Raw genomic sequence first — 17,117 nt, forward strand, 5'->3', positions numbered from 1 at the left:
GCAACCGGCTTGGGGTGCCCTTTGGGGGCATTTACTGAGACAAGGTTCTCCTCAAGGTAGGGCCATTGGACTGGGATTTGTTTGAAGCACAGTGGGGGATCAAGGTTGACTATACAACCTGCACTGCAGTGGGATTTGTCACTTCCTGTCACCACCCTGTGGTTTCTTAATGACCTGAGTTAAGAGGCTCTTGGTATTTGACTTAACAAGTGCTCTCCTGTGAAATACCACTTAGCTGGACTGCTCAAGGCCTGGCCCCCCAAAGCCCCGTGGTGTTTGTAAATGAAGTGACCCCAGGGGTACAGCGTCTACATTGGGCCCCAAAGACTGTCTCATTCATCCTTCTTGGAGGCATTTTCTTTTTTTCCCTTTCAACTAAAGATAGACTTTCCACTTCCATCAGAAATACCTCTTCACTATTTCCCTCCCCTATATGACATGCTTGTCCCACTTTAGTGCCCCTAGCACATCTGAGCACTCACCTGCTCCCCTTCCACTTAGGTTCATCCAACCTAATGCCACGATTGGTCTGCCCATGAAGAAAGTGGATGAGAAACACAGGTAGCAGTTGAGAAAGATGGTTTGGTGACAGGGACCCTGGCTGGAATCATAGTTGGGGCCTTCCTTGCCATTGGTGTCACTGGTGGGATCAGCATCCTTGACTGCCCCTGGAAAAGAGACTACTGGCAATAAAGCCAGGGGATCAAGGACACACATCCTTGAAGTTCCAGTGTTCCATACAGCTGTCTGAATCTACCCCAGTCTACACTGGCCTCTCCCTTCTTCAAACCCATGAGCTCATCCCACACACTGAATCATTTCATAAGAGTTTTTAGTGTTAGATAGACCCATAAGTCCCCAGAGGGCAGGAGCTATATCTTCTAAGTGTTTTTCCCTCAACACATGGCCCAGTGCCAGACACACAGGTCCAAGACATTTGTTTGCCTTATTGAAAGTAAATGTACAAATAAATTAAAAGTGCAGAGGGCAAATAGATCTCTCGCAAGACAAATGCTTCTCCAGCCCCCCAAGTGCTGCCAAAGCTGGGGCGCACCCCGTAGAGCACTAGTCTCAAAGTATTGTGGCTGCCTGGGGAGTTGGATGTGTCCTCTACTAAACTAGCAACTCCACTCGGTCTTTCCCTATGCTGAACACACTGCCCGGCACACGGTAAGTGCTCAAATACCCAAATGCACACACGATGAGTGAACCTTGACCTCCCTCTGGTTGGGCTCCTAGTGTTGCCCTTCTCACGGTATGAAGCCCCTGGCCGTGGCATTCCTGAGGAAGACTTGGCAGACTCTGTCCCACTCTGTAGTTAGAAGCATACTGTGTTCATTATGGGATTGAATTCTGCAATCTGTTTCCTTCAACAGACTCCCCTGCCTGGTTGCCTTTCTCTCAACTTGTGCCAATGGCGAGAAAAACAGAAGGTGGCTCAGTACCAGTGGGTTCCTTTGTATCCCAGGTGCTGCACCGTGCTAGGTGCAGTGGCGTCCATAGGCTAGGAGGGCCTCTCTGTGGTGTGTACAGGGAGGCCTATCATCCCAGAGATGTCCATGGGGTCACAGGAAGCTCCACTGAGACCCTAATCCCAGGAAAGAGCTAGTCTTACTCCACCTCTCACCACCCTCCTGACCTCTGGTTCCTGTAGCTTTTTCTGTGTGATCTGGCAGCAAAGATATCACCAGTGAATATGCATCGACTGCCCGAATGATTTATTTATGGTGCGCTCACTTGTGGGCCAGGAAACCTGTCTCCAGCCTAGACTCTTACATTTCCCTGCCAGCTGTCTTACAAATTGGGGCTGTTAGATGCAGCCTAGCAACTGCACTAGGAAGAAAGACGTGGGAGGTTAATATCAACCGCCATTTAAAAAAAAAATTATTTAAGCAATCAAACTTACTCTTTCCCGGGTATGGAAATGACGATTCAACCACTACCTGATATTTTAACAGGGCGTCCTTTGGTCCTAACTCTGTCTCCCTGCTCCCCCCGGCATGTCTCAGGGGTGATGATAAGGGGGCCCCTTCCTGTGAGCACCCAGGCACTGGTGAGAGGCTGAGGAGTTATCTGCGGGGTGTAGGTCAGGATCTTATGCCAGCTGCTCTTCTCAGCTACTTGGAGTAAATGTTGAAAGACGCAGTTTCAGGGGCCCCTCTAGCCCTGTGACTCAGCCTTCATCTTTGCTCAGATTCTTATCAGCTAGAGAAATGAATGAAAAAGGTTTCCACCCCCAGGACTGCTGTCAGTGTCTGAGAAGCATTTTACACAATGTGAGTGCTTGGAAGAAGTTGTGTCAACATGACTTTGGTGGCAGGAGGTGGGAGGGCCAGGCTTATATAATAGAAACAAAGCTGAGGTGTGTTCTCAGGTGCATTCATGTGAAATGCCACCAACTAAAGCGGTAGAACTTTCTAAATTAGCTGCCTGAATCAGAGGTGAACTTACATGAAGTTTCGTTGTCCGTTTGTTTAAAGCATGCATATTTCAGATTAAACAATACACACCATCAAGTGTTACCTTCCCAGTGAGACCTTCTCTAACCTCCCTAATTAAAACTAACCCCCCTCCCTGCTAAACCTCCAATCCTCTTTCCCAACTCTTTTGTTGTTGGTGTTGTTCCATAGTACTATACAATCCAGTTATTGGACGTAACTCCCTAACAGAATACAATCCCCTGAGGACAGGGTTCTCACTGCTATAGCCCCAGCATCTGGAAAAATGCTCCATACAGAGTCAAGCTCTTCAGTATCTCTTGACTGAATGATTGAGTACTCACCCAAAACTTTGTGGAATATCCAATCATGATTTCTCCTCTTCCATCTATCTCTTCCTATGAGGATCATCCTGCCAGAAACACAAATGGACGTATAATTCATCACAATTGCAAGGATAATGTACACATCGTCCATGTATTGTTTTTTTCTTTCTAGTTGGCAGTAGATCAAGGAGCCTTTTTCATATCAGTACATACAGATCTATTTCCTTCTTTTTAATACCAGCCGAGAGTTCCATTGTGTGAAAGTGCTATAATTTATTTGGTTACTGTCCTATCGAGGAAGACTTTCCTGGGCTCCTGTATTAGGAACAATCCTATAGCTTTAATGATGATGAATGTAATAGCTAACACCTGAACCTATATGCCAGGCATGGTGATAAGAACTTTGCAAATACATTGACTCCTTTAATCATGATGACAGCCTTAGGAGGGAGACATCATTATCTCCATTTTACAGAAAAGAAGTCATACAAAGGTGAAGTTATCTGCCCTAGGGCACAAGAAAAGATGACCAAGCAGGGTTTGAGCCCAAGTAGTATGACTCAAGAGCCCACATTCTTAACCAGTATTGCACACGTCATTTGTGATGCAGTTTATTGAGCTGATGTCTCTCTACAAGATAAATTGGTGATAGAATCATAAATTAGTTCAAAGGGCACACATTTTAAATTATGATAGAAGACAATGGGCACATCTCTGTAAGGCTGTGCCAAATTTACATTTCCTCAATTAACTTTGCATTCTGCACTGTTTCATCAATGCTAATCTAATGCATCGGGAAAAGGCATTTCATTTAAATTTGCATTTTTTAAAACCATAAACAAAGGTGAATGTCTTTCCCTAATTTTAAGTTAACTGTTCTGCTGTGAGCTTTCTAGACATTCCCTCTGCCCTCGTTTTAGTGGATTGTGTTTTGTTTTTAACTAACTTCTAAGAGTTCCTTATTGAGGAAATTAGCTCTTTCCCTATCTGGGGAATTTGCTACTTTTTCCAAATTATCTTCTGACTTTGTTTCTGGTATCTTTTTCACAGGACAAATATTTTTTAACATTTGTACGTAATCAAACTTGCCAACATTCTCATTTATAGGCTTTATGTTTATTCTGAGTCTTTCTCATGCCAAGGTTATATTTAATAAAAGAAGGTTTCTCTCTTACCTTTTTGCCCCAAAATACTCTTATGGTTTTCATTGTTTTTTATTTGTCTTTGCTCCATCTCTAACTTATTTTTGTTGTTGAAGTTAAGACAGTAGTCAGCTTTACATATTCTTTCTGAACAGCTAGCTGGTTCTCTCCATACATTTATTGTAAGTGAAAAAAAATCTATTCTGATATGAAATGCAATTTAGTATGTAATGGCATCTACTGGGTGTATTTCAGGATTATTGCATTAAACAAATTTGTCTATTTATGACCAGGAGAAAACTTCTATATTTCTATGATAAGTATTTAAATTTGGTAATGTTTGCCTCTCTGCCAACTACCCAATTCCTGTTATTTAAAAAAAAAAAATTCTGACTCATTTTGTAAGTTTTATTTTTCTGGGTGAACTTTAGAATTAGATTTATAGTTCCCAAGAAAATCCTATTGGTCTTTATTAGGGTGGTATTAAATGTATAGACACATTTAAGGAGATAGGACCTTTGACTATTTCAGGTATACCTTTCCATTTTTCAAGGCTTCTTTTGTGCCTCACAGCTAAACTTCTTTTATGTAGGTTTTAAATACTTACTCTTTTTTTAAATTTTGTTTATTTTTGAGACACAGTCTCACTCTGTCACCCAGGCTAGAGTACAGTGGTATCATCATAGCTCACTGCAACCTCAAACTACTCCTGAGCTCAAGCGATCCTCCTGCCTCAGTCTCCCAAGTAGCTGGGACTATAGTTATGTGCCACCACACCTGGCTACTTTTTCTATTTTTAGTAGAGACAGGATCTCACCCTTGCTCAGGCTGGTCTTGAACTCCTGACCTCAAGCAATCCTCCAGCCTCAGCCTCCCAGAGTGCTAGGATTACAGGTGTGAGCCACCACACCCAGCCTTATATACACTACATTCATTCTTATATACACTATTGTGAATGCCATCTTTTCCATGACTTCCAAATTAGTTATTTGTATGAAATATGGGAAAGCTATCGACTTTCTGGATACTAGTTTTGGTAATTGGCCACCTTACTGAATTATCTCAGTAATTATAAAAGTGAAAAGTACTGACCGCCTCTTATTACCTAAGAGGGTTTTTAGGATTCCTCCTCTCAACTGGCTTTTTGGTTTTGTCTTATTTTTTGATTGGGAAATATGACTACAGATTTTTATCTCAGATCTAACAGAATGTCAACCCTTTTGATCTTCGAATCATTTTAAACAGCTTGAGTAGCTGAGATTTGCTCTCCTTGGGAACAGTGTTTTTCCATATCAGGCTTTTCTTGGACTATTTGAGTTTTGTGAAACAGGATCATTGTCTCAAATCACGTTATCTTTTATTTCCCTAGTAGAAGAAAACTACATGTGATACAGAAAAGTAAACTGGTATAAGAAAAGGTTTAAAAAAATTCCTTGGCCCTAGGGTTCTGTGGAAACTGCGTGAAGGATCTTGGAATAGAGCACATGACTTGTTCCAGTTAATTGCTTCTAAAGGAAAAGGTTATCAGATTCTTCTGAAGCTATTGGTTTATAATGTCCTATTGACCTTTTGCCATGACTTTGGGGTGTGTCTAAAAATATTGACTATGTGGTTAAGGACTGAGATGAAGCCTCCTAACTTGAGGGTGGCAGGAATTTAGGGGAAATAATAGTGGAGGGTGGATTAGAAACTGAAAACTCAGCCCAGAGAGCAAAACTTTCATGTCCCTAAATAACACATACGCTCCTTAGGAGTCATGAGTTGTAAGGGCTTTTGCACATAGTCTCTAGGAGAGAGTAAATCATTGCTAGCATGGAAGAATGTGTTGACTAATTGGGTGTGAGCACTTGGGGACTCTGGTCTCCCTTTTAATGAGCTTTCTGTCACCATAGGATGAGCCCATACATGCAAGAGAACAGAGAAACCAATTAAATCCAAATGAACATGTGCCACTTTCTAGAAGGCAGATTTAAAAAAAAAAAAAAAAGCTTATCATTGCAATTTCTATCTCATAATTGCACAGAAAATAATTAATTCTCCAGGCCTACAAGCAAAGATCATTTGCCTTATCATCCTTAGAATTCCAGAAACCCAGAGTAACAGAGTGATTTATTTCTTGGCTGGATTTTCTGTCCACTTAACCAATGTAGATCACTTCATCCCAATTCCTCCAAGCCTGGAGGAGTAGCCTTATCCTGAAGGGTCCTTGATGTGTATTAGAAATACACCCTTTTCACCATCCACCATTCCTAATCCAACACCTTACCCAAGTATTGATTTGGGAGTAACCATCTGAAGATTGGCCAGAGTGATTTCTGATGATCTAGGATTTGGGAGTTTGAGGGTGGGGATTGTTTGACTTTGGAGAAACATGGATTAACTGTTCTAAAATGAGTTTTTAGAAAAGAAAATTCTGAAGTAGAAAACTGTTCATTTATCCAACAACCACTCTTTGAAAGACTTACTATGTGCCAGGCATGGTGTACTCTCAGCAGTAAACAAAACAAAATTCCCTGTTCCAATTATTCATAGAATATCACTCAGTGGGGGCAATGGAGAATAAGGCGCTGGGACTATTTCACATGGTGAACAGTGTCATGGCGAAGAGAAAGCAAGGCCTGTGACACTGACTGGGGAGGAAAGACCACAGTAAAGAGGGTGGTCAGAGAGCTAGCTTCAGAGGAAGTGACATTTGAGGTGAGGCCTGATCTATTAATACAAGCAACACACAACCATTTCAGATCCAGGGAAGTGTTCAAGGCAGAGGGAAGAGCACACACAGAGACTCTGGGGTGGGAACAGAACAGACTTGAAGATGAGGCTCTGAGTGGAGTACATGTAGGAAAAATACAATCTTTTAAAAAGCAAAGACTGTCCAAAAAATGATTTTTAGACTATAGGGATAGCCTGAAAGATTCATAGCAATAAACACAGTTGACCGAAAATCCAAATGGTAGAGTAGAAGGGGCCATTTAGGGACTTTATCTAAAGCAAGTGAGACTAAATGAAGAAAAGCTGCCCCACATCCACAAAGGAGAAAAATCCAAAGCTGAATATGGGGTGGTCATAACCTAGACACCAAGACTGGTCCAGGAAGCTTGCACAAAGTTATGTAGGCAGAAGGTCCTTCAGCTAGCTTGAGAATAAAACATGTTAGAAGCCAGGAGGTGAGAGGCTTTGGCTACAGTCATTAACACCACAGGGTGGGGGAGGGCCTAGGGGAATTCAAGGGAAGGACAAACTGGCCTCCTAGGGTCTGTGGCCAAGGTGTGTCACCCTCACCATGTCAAAAAGTGGAGTAAGCTTTTTGGCATGGGCATCCTAATGCATATTGTGGCTTGCCCAGCCATTTGTAGAAGACCTGAAACAGGAACTCCCAGACACAGTACAACAGAACTCTTTCCTCTTTTCTTTAGCCCTTCTCCCTAACCCATTTTTTCCCAACTAGGAGTGATGTTAAAGAGAAGAGAAAATGCCATCACACCAACAGCTTGCAGGTGTTCTATGTGGCAACTGAACCAGAATTGTAATTTGAGTCATATAGGACACATGACAAGAAGGGTGGTGGCTTTTTCCCCCTCATTTATTTGAGCACATCTGGAAGTGCTAACAGATTGTAAAGGTTGGAATGGTAACCAGAGCCTCAGAGTCCAGCAAGAGTGTGACCCAGGGGTCTCACCTTCTCCCAGGCCCTTAGGTTTTCCCATTTAAAAAGTGAGAGAGTTAGATGATATGATTGCAAATCCTCTCTAGCGCTAATATTATAAGGTTAAAAATGTGTTAGTGTATTGTACATTGAAAAAGAGACTATCAAGATAATAAAAAGACAATCTACAGAATGAAAGAAAATATTGCAAATAATATCATTGATGAGGATCTAATATCCAGAATATATAAAGAGCTCTTAAAACTCAACACTAAAAAGACAACTCAATCTAAAAATGGGCTAAGGACTTGAGTAGACATTTCTTCAATGAAGTACCATTTTGTTCCCATTAGGATGGCTATTTAAATAACACCACCAAAAAGGCAAAACAGAAATAGTAGTGTTGGTGATGATGTGGAGAAATTGGAGCCCACTTACACTGCTGGTTAGAATATAAAATGGTGCAGCCACTGTGGAAAACAGTTTGGTGGTTCCCTGGAAAGTTCAATTTAAAATTACCATATGACCCAGCAATTCCTCTCCTAGTTATACACCCCAAAGAATGGGAAAAATGTATTCAAACAAAAACTAGTATATAGGCCAAGCTCAGTGGCTCAGGCCTGTAATCCTAGCACTCTGGGAGGCTGAGGCAGGAGGATTGCTGGAGCTCAGGAGTTCAAGACCAGCCTGAGCAAAAGTGAGACCCTGACTCTACTAAAAATAGAAAAAGTTAGCCAGGAGTGGTGCCTTGTGCCTGTAGTTCTAGCTACTTGGGAGGCTGAGGCAGCAGGATCGCTTGAGCCCAGGAGTTTGAGGTTGCTGTGAGCTAGGTTGATGCCACGGCACTATAGCCTGGGCAACAGAGTGAGATTCTGTCTCAAAAAAAAAAAAAAAATAGTATACAAATGTTCATAACAGCACTACTCATGATAGCCAAAAGTGGAAACCCAAATATCCATCAACTGATGGATGGACAATCTATACAATTGTGGTCTTGTGGTCTATCTGTACAATGGGATAGTATTCGGCCATAAAAAGGAATAAAGTACTGACATGAATGAATCTTAAAAACATGATACAGAGTAAAAGAAGTCAGACACAAAAAGTCACACCTTCTATGATTCCATTTATATGAAATATTTAGAATAGCTATATCCATAGGAACAGAAAGCAGACTAGTGCTTTCTTTTGGGGTTCAGAGGAGGAGGCAATGGAAAATGGCAGCTGATAGGTACAGGGTTTCCAGTTCATGGTCATGAAAATATTTTGGAACTAACTAGAGGTAATGGTTGCACAACATTGTAAAGGTACCAAATGCTGCCAAATTGTACATTTTAAAATAGCTAATTCTGTATTTCATAAACTTTACCTTAATTTCAAAAAAATGTGGGGGCAGCAGGGAGGAACCATTTGAAATTCTGTGCATCTCCTACTTGAGCTGGATATCTGGTCAGTGATAGCAAACTAAGTGAGCAAGCTATTTCCATTGACAAATACATCCTTCCGTGTCTTCTGCAAATAAAATCCCTTGCAAGTGTACACAAGGTTCTTTCGTTCTCATGAGACTGTGGTCTTGAAACTTGCAAACATCTTCCTCATTTGTGATGAGGTGGTCAGTCTCATTCTGTTTGGGGGCAATATGACTGAAGTCTATCTAAAAAAGGAGTAGTCAGGAACTGGCGCACGATGGTCCAAATTAAACTCGGAGATGTGTTCTTATTTGTCCCGTACCAGACTCTTAAAACTTGCCATTAGTTAAAATTGAGGTTTCACAAAACTTCAGTCTTCCGGGTCATCTAGAGGGGAAAATCTGACAACCTGGTGACCTGGGCTCACATTACTATGTGGTAACAATCAGCTGGGATTGACAGCGGCTGCCCCCTTGAGACTGGTCATGAGCTCTCTCTGCCACTTCTCCCCTGTCACCTGCCCCTGCCGGGCTATTCGCTCTCCCTCCTCCCCGCAACTGAACAGGAGTTTCACCTTTAGATCCTATTTGGAAGACTTTGTTTGCAAAGTCTTCTATTAAGATGTAAATCTGCCATCCGGAAAAAGAGGGCAAAAGGCCTCAGTGGAACAGTTGTTCCATTACTGGAGAAGGAAGCCGCCAGTAGGTATCTCCTAATTTGCCGGATTAGGGCACAGGGAAGAAGCCCAGATAAAATACTAGCCAGACCAGCTGCAGTGTCCCAGCCGGAGCGGAGGGACTGGTGGGCCGGCACAAACAGGGCTTCTCTTCCCTTTGGCACTGCAGCCCTCTCTGTCAATTTCAGTTTTCCTGGCGCAGTCCCCTTTTTCTGCCGGGGCTATGTGGCTGGCTCTTCAATGCTTCTGCATCCTGGAGTGCCACTTCACCTTACAAGTCCAGGGAAGGCTGAATTCCAAAAATCCCAGCTCTCAGAATCCTGCCAGGTGGTCACAATAGCGCCCTTATTGTTATGTAACCTAGCACCTGTGGGACCTTGCTTTTGTTTTTGTTTTGTCTTCTTTCTCTCCCCCTAAATGCAATATGGAAGGAAACAAGGAGCTGGGGACTATAATCCCAGTCTCTGGAAGTCTAGTTTTCTTCCATTAAATGGAAAGGGTCTATGTATTCCAACGTCAGGTAATAACCACCTAAGGGGCACAAAAGTAATGATCGACTCAGGGTTTCTTGTGACTGTTCTGCCCCCATTTAAAATTCCTGTGCCCTTAAAGCCTTAGATTAGAGTGAAATGTTTCCCATAATGGAGAAGGTTCCAGATGCTAACTAATGGCAGTTGCCCCAAAGCTCTAAGGGCAGCTGTGATCTTGATCTGATAAAACTTTTTTACTGGGGTTGCTTTGTTCTTTTGATTTCGAGTGGGAATATTTGGCGTCATCTCTGAGGCACTGTTCCATCAGGCGTTGCAGTAAGCTTTGAAGAATGCAAATTCTGAACTTCATTTGCTGTCACCGGTAAGGTGCCAGACAAATTTAGTCTCCTTTAACTCTGTAACTAGAATCTCTAAGAAAAAGTGGGTTGTGGTTTTGTAGATTTTAACAGAGAAGCAGCAATGGGGAATGGTGTGGAAACTTGGACAAGTCACTTTATCCCTGGAATGGTCCATTTCCTCTTCTGTGAAATCCTACTTTTATGGCATTGCTTGAATTAAGTTAAATGAACCATGTAAACATCCCAGCCCAGCGCCTGGCATACAGTAAGTGCTCATGTGTTTGCTGCTATTATTAGCCTAAACAAGTCTGAAAGCTATGAGGCAAGAGCTTCACAGGAAAAGATAGCTTCAACAAGGGTATGTTCCTAGGACTTACTCCCAAGTTGGTTCCTCTTATTAGAGTACTTTGAAACTGAAGTTGGCTGAAAGCTATAAGAAAAACTGGGTTGGGGAAAGCCTTTGTTTTGCTTAAAAGTTTCTTGAGATCTCTTCTTGGCCTAACTCTTCAATGCTCACCATGTGTCGGGTCCGTTCTCCGGCGCCCTTACTGTGTACCTGGCTAATGTTTGCCTCGTGGAAAAATGATTCCTCTGGGCTCCCTGGAGGAGAGGATGTTGGGCATAGTGAGTTGTAACACTGTTGATCTCTGAGACCCCTTCTGATGCTCCAGAAAGAAAGCAGTAAGGCATATTTGGCCAGCAGGAAATGTCCTTCATTTGCATTTCATGCAAAATGATTAATTTCTAAAACCTGTGGTGTCACCTCTACAGAGGCCTCCTCTTCTGTTTGGTTTATATGAGGGAAATGCAGCTAGAAAAGTCCTTCCTGGCCCTCAGTCCGCGTGGGCAGAAGCAGCTCTCTGGCCCACCCTCCTCTGACCACCAGCTTATGTTGGGCCCAGCAGGCCACCTTTTGGGCTTTATGTGTCAAAAATAAAAGGCCAGTCGTTTCTCAAAATTGTCTAGGAAATGATTAATTTGTTTCCTTTGATCCTTTCCGCTTTGTGTGAGGACAGTCAAGTAGCAGGGCAGGAGAATATGTTCTATTATTTTCAACATTGCTAAGATAAACAGTTGGGTAAATTTTGCTGCCAGCGAGGTCCAACTCTATTTGGAGGGTTTGGATGTGTGTGTAAATGTGTGTGTGTGTGTGTGTCCTTCTGTAAACATAGAACTCTCAAGTAAAAAATATGGCCATTTCCTCTAAATTTTTCTTTCCCTTCCCTCCCCTTTTTTAAGGTCTGAATCTCCTGCTGCTATTCACAAAGATGCTTTTTATCTTTAACTTTTTGTTTTCCCCACTTCCAACCCCGGCATTGATCTGCATCCTGACATTTGGAGCTGCCATCTTCCTGTGGCTGATCAACAGACCTTCACCAGTTTTACCTCTTATTGACCTAAACAATCAGTCTGTGGGAATTGAGGTAACGTACCAGCCATCTTTTTACTTTGTCAACCTTGATGGGATGCACACTGTAATTCCAATGCTGGAGATAAATCATGAAGGAGATTGAGTGTAGTGTGGAAAAGTAAGCCTTTTAGGTTACAGATTGACAAACCACCTACAGATTTAAACTTCTATTACTAGCACATTTTCATTTGTAATAATAAAGGTCATATGTAGTTTGCCAATCCTGATGTAGATTGCTGGCACCATATGTTATTCACCTTTTTTGTGCAACTAGCAAGCCAAGAATAGTTTTTACATTTTTAAAAGGACAAGTAGAAAAGAAAAATAAAACAAGAAATATGATATGTGTTCCACAAAGCCTAGAGTATTTACTATCTAAACTTTACAGAAAAAGTTTGCCAACCCGTGATCTAGATGATGGAGTTGGGGGTACTTTGGGGGGCAAGAGAATATTTTCATTGAGATACCCAATGTCTGAGAATGGTAAAGAAGTCATTACCCTGAGTTACATTCTAGCTTTGAGTTAAATTTATTCTTCTTAAAACTAGTAGAAGTTGAACTGGGCTCATTCCCTGGCTTTCAGCAAGTTACCCAGCTTCCTGTATCTATGAGCAAACAGAAAGCTCTAAGAATGTTCTCTTCATATTTCTTTCCTTCTGCCTCCATGAATCTCTTCAATTTTGATCTGTAGCCCTCTTCAGAGAATAAAAGCATTCCTGTTCCTTCACAAGGGTTCTGTTCTTTTTATAATCTTCTTTCATCTACTCAGAAATCTCACTCGAAGTTACCTTCCCTCTCCAACATCCTCCTTTTTGGTACACTCGCATGTTCAATTTTCATTGGCATCTTCCTACCCTGCTATATTCAATCTCCTCTCAATCCTTCCCTTTCCCACCAGAATTTTTTAAGAGTCATCTATTGATTTCCTCTTCTGAACTTCAACCCACTGAGATCTGACCTTTCACCAGGACCATCTCCTCCAATGCACTTTGGGTCATTCACAACCTAATTTCTAAATTCAATAACTTTTCCTTCAGCCCTCCTCTCAATTGACTTGAGATTTCTTTCTTGAAACTCCTCCTTTGCCTTTCATGATACTGTTCAATGAGATTTCTTCCTAATTTTAAAACAATCTTCCTTTGGCACTTAGATTCTTTCCCCTCATCATCCTAGGGTTTCATTCTCAGTATGTCTTGATTTCTTTCAAGCAGGGGTTGACAAACATATTCTGTAAAGGCCAGGCAGTAAATAGTTTTGGTTTTGAGGACCATACGGGGTCTGTTGCAACTACTCCACACTGCTGTTATAGAGTGAAAGCACAGTACCAGACAATCTGTAAACAAATAAACATGACTGTGTTCCAATAAAACTTTATTTATAAAAGCAAGTGGCAGGCCAGATTCAGCCTACAGGTTGTAGTCTGCCAATGCCTGCTCTAAATCCTCACAGCTGAGACTTTTACAACTTCAAAATGTACCTAAAGGCTGTGACACTCAAATCTGACTTTCTAGTTCTGACCTCAGTGATAAGTAACTCAAGCTCTACAAGTCTCTCTATTGCACATAGTTTCCCTTCACACACGCGCGCGCAAACACACACACACACACACACACACACACACACAGGCTTTCCTGCTCTATCACAGTTACATGTTGTCTCTTCTTATCCAGTTGCCTAAAGTTAAAAATATAAATCATCTTTGATACTTCCTTCTTCCTCACCCCATGCATGTACACAAACAGCAAGGCCCTATCTTCCTTCACTAGATAAGGAACTTTATTTTGGATATTTTGTCTTCCTGTGACATTTCATGGAAATCTTCCCTGATGTTCTAGACTATCTCAGATCCCTTGTTACAGCCTCATGTGCTACCCTATACTTCCAAAGCCCTTATCCTGGCTAGTAATTTACATTTTGAATGCTTATTCAGTTGATGCCTATTCCTCTCTAGACTAACTTTCAAGAGGGCTGGACCCTGCCTGTAGCTGTTCTTGTAGCTCCGGGATCCATCCAAGGGCCTGATCCTTTAGTTCCAGCTGACATTTCTATAAATCCCTAGCTATTCCTTCTTTCTCAAATACCCTGTTTTCTAGCTATGCACCAGGCTCTGCACTGTGTTTTCTTGCCTCTGTGCCTTCCTTTACACTGTTCATTCACTCTGGACTATTCTTCCTTTTTTTTCCTCCTCTACCCTACCCTACCCAAACCACATCCTTTTGGTAAATGCCTAATTATCTTCAAAGTCTCTGTTAAAATATATTTTCTTCCCTGTAACCATTCTGCTTAATACAGAAATGGTTGTTTCATTTGTTTCCCAAATGCTGTATTTATTTTTATTACAGCATGTATAGCACAGTATTCATATTTGTATTTTTCCCCTCATCATTCACCTATACTCCAAAAACCCTAGTTTATGAGGTGCTCAAGTGTTGCTATTTTGCCTTAACTCACATTTACAGTGTTTACACAGTTCCTAGAACAAACAGTATGCATTCAATAGAAGTTTAAACTTGACATAATAAAAAAAAGATGTAAAACTATACAAATAGGCCAGGTGCAGTGGCTCATGCCTATAATTCTGGCACTTTGGGAGGCCTAGGCAGGAGGATTATAAGAGGCCAGTAGTTTGAGACCAGCCTGGGCAACATAGCAAGACCCTGTCTCTACAAAAAGTAAACAATAAAAAAATTACATGGGCATGGTGGTGTGCACCTGTAGTCCCAGCTACTCAGAAGGCTGAAGCAGGAAGATTGCTTGAGCCCAGGAATTTGAGGTTACAGTGAGCTATGATGGTGTCATTGCACTTCAGCCCAGGTGACAGAGAGAGACCCTGTCTCTTAAAAAAGATACATATACTCTGTCCTCTGTATATGTATTCCAAGAGGGTTATCAAATACATAACCATGACAATCTCTGGGTGGTGATATTACAGATCAATTTTTTTGTCTTTTTTATACTTTTATATTTTTCAAAATTTCTCTGATGTGAACATACTACAATTTTGAGATTTAAACAATTGATTGAATAGCAAAAAGAACATTCCTGTAACCTCAAAATCAGTATTTGTGTTCTCTTCAATACGATCCACAAAGGTTTCAGAAAGTGTATGAGAGACTTGGACTTGGCCTAAACTTGGTCTTATATCTTAGGGAGGAGCGCGGAAGAATCCTTCCCAGAAGAACAATGACCTAATACGTTACTACTTCTCAGATGCCAGGACGATGTATGAAATTTTCCAAAGAGGACTTATGGTGTCTGGTAAGCCTGGCAGTCTGTCCTTGCCTGAAGAAGACTGAGGTCGACTCTGTTCCACACCTCTTCTTCCCTGTCTCACTCCTAAAACCCTGGCTGTTCAGATGCAGTGGTCTCAGTAGACTCCCAATATATTAATACAAAGTAGAGGAGACGTTAGCGCGGTATCAGGATGGGTCCTGGAAACAATGTGGGACAGACTCCAGTGTGAAGCACAGTTCTTCCAGTTCCAGCTGTGTAACCCTGTGCAACCCACTTTGCCTCTCTGAATCTGTCTCTCACTTAACACAAGAACTTCCCTGCCACATCGTTTTTAAAGAGTCAAGGAGATAATAGAGTGTAAGACAGTATTTTGACTAACTCACTAGTGCAGGGCATTTGTTTAGAAACATGCTTTTCACAAATGCACTTCCATGCATTTACAGATAGGGAATCTGAGCCAGGATTAGCAGAAAGGACTCCTGACTTCCTGCCTTTCCTTAACTCCAATACCACACTACTGGCCCATGCTGCCACTCTTAGGATCACTGAATGAAATTACCTTTGGACTTTCTTATATACCATCAAATGGGCTTTGATAAGTTCCTTTGGAACAGATCCAGCCTTAATATTTATATCTTATATCACTGAAGACAATGCTGGAGACATGTTTTCTTTCAAAATTAACTTGCTTACAGCAAATAAAAACAAACCAGGTTCTATGTGGCACATAAGATACTTCATTTAGGATGTTTTTCAAAGCTAAATTAAAGCTAAAGCAATAAGGCTAAGATGGTTTCTCATGTAAACAGGCATGAGAAATCTGGTGTGGCTACTTCCATAGAAAAATGACACTTCTGGTCCTATCGAGGGTTGACTATATCAGCCCTAATATACCCTTTTAACTCCTAGCCAGTAGTTTGTCTATGTTGAGAATCACCTGGGGCTATTGTTTAAAATATACATCCTCTGGCTCCACCTTAGTTTCACTGAATCAAATTTCTAGATGGTGAGAACTAATAACCCTCAGGAAGCTTTGTATTTTTAACAAAGCTTCCAGAGAATTCTGTATACCAGAGTTTGAATTCTACTTAGCTTAGGGTGGCAACTTTGCCAAGAAGTTGTTGATGGGTGGGCCCTTTGCAGATGGCCACACCTTAGAACTTAACAAGGTCTGAGTTGCACAAGTTAATCAAAGGCTAGGCTGTTGCCTGGTCAGGAGTTTGACTAATAGGGTGAAGGTGATCAGGGCACAGAGTTTAATGAAATCGGAGTTGTTGCCCGTTTGGGCCAATTATTTGACTTGTTCCTTGGCCATCAGCCTCTGCTAGCATTTTCATCAATCAGGAAGTGATAAGGAAACGCAAAATAGTTTCTTTCGCATTTGTCAGCTCTACCACTTACTGGGTGAGCTTGAAGAAGCTGTGCCAGGCCTTCATAATTCTAAGGGCAATGGAAAAGATAATAGTTGGAAACACTGAACAAGTTAATGTGCCTGGCATGGAGTAAGCATTCCATAACGGTAACTATCATTAGCGATTAATGTTAGCACCAACGATCTCATTCCTCGGTAGACCACCCGAGGCCCGCATGCTGGGGTAGCACTGGCTCCAACCATCTGACCAGGCAGGACTCGCCATGTGTAAGGGAAAGTCACTGTCCAAGATTTTACTTCCTGGGCTTTCATGCAGCTGTTTCAACAGGAAGAAAAGCACTAATGTTTCCTGTGGACAGCCTCCTCATCGTTTTTTATATCTCTTTAATCAGAGTAGCTATCTCTTTCCTGCTTTCCTTCCTTTTCCCTCTAGACTTTAGTATAGAAGTTCACTGATTTGCCTCTGAATTCCTAGTAACCCTCTCTCTGAATACTCCCTTTTGGCAAGACCTGTATTCCTCTCAGCAATTTGGCTAGATTCTCTATGTAAAATTTCCTTCCCTTCTGCTTGTCTGTTTACAACTAGGCTCATTCTGGCTTAGATGTGGGGGCTTCTCAGCCACTAAGCGTTGTT

At 41.7% G+C, this 17,117-nt stretch overlaps 1 protein-coding gene across 2 annotated transcripts in view; it reads left to right on the forward strand.

Moving 5' to 3' along the window:
* Nucleotides 1–17,117, forward strand: part of ACSL5 (acyl-CoA synthetase long chain family member 5) — a 41,590-nt gene that overhangs the window by 5,640 nt on the left and 18,833 nt on the right. For both annotated transcript variants that reach the window (XM_069460389.1, XM_069460388.1), the window contains exons 2-3: nt 11,706–11,890; nt 15,027–15,135. In XM_069460389.1, coding sequence (XP_069316490.1) covers nt 11,735–11,890; nt 15,027–15,135 — 265 coding nt within the window. In that variant the 5' untranslated portion in view covers nt 11,706–11,734. The remainder of the gene's footprint in view (nt 1–11,705; nt 11,891–15,026; nt 15,136–17,117) is intronic.

This window comes from Eulemur rufifrons, chromosome 28 (genome assembly GCF_041146395.1).
Source record: "Eulemur rufifrons isolate Redbay chromosome 28, OSU_ERuf_1, whole genome shotgun sequence".
Classification (NCBI taxonomy): Eukaryota; Metazoa; Chordata; class Mammalia; order Primates; family Lemuridae; genus Eulemur; species Eulemur rufifrons.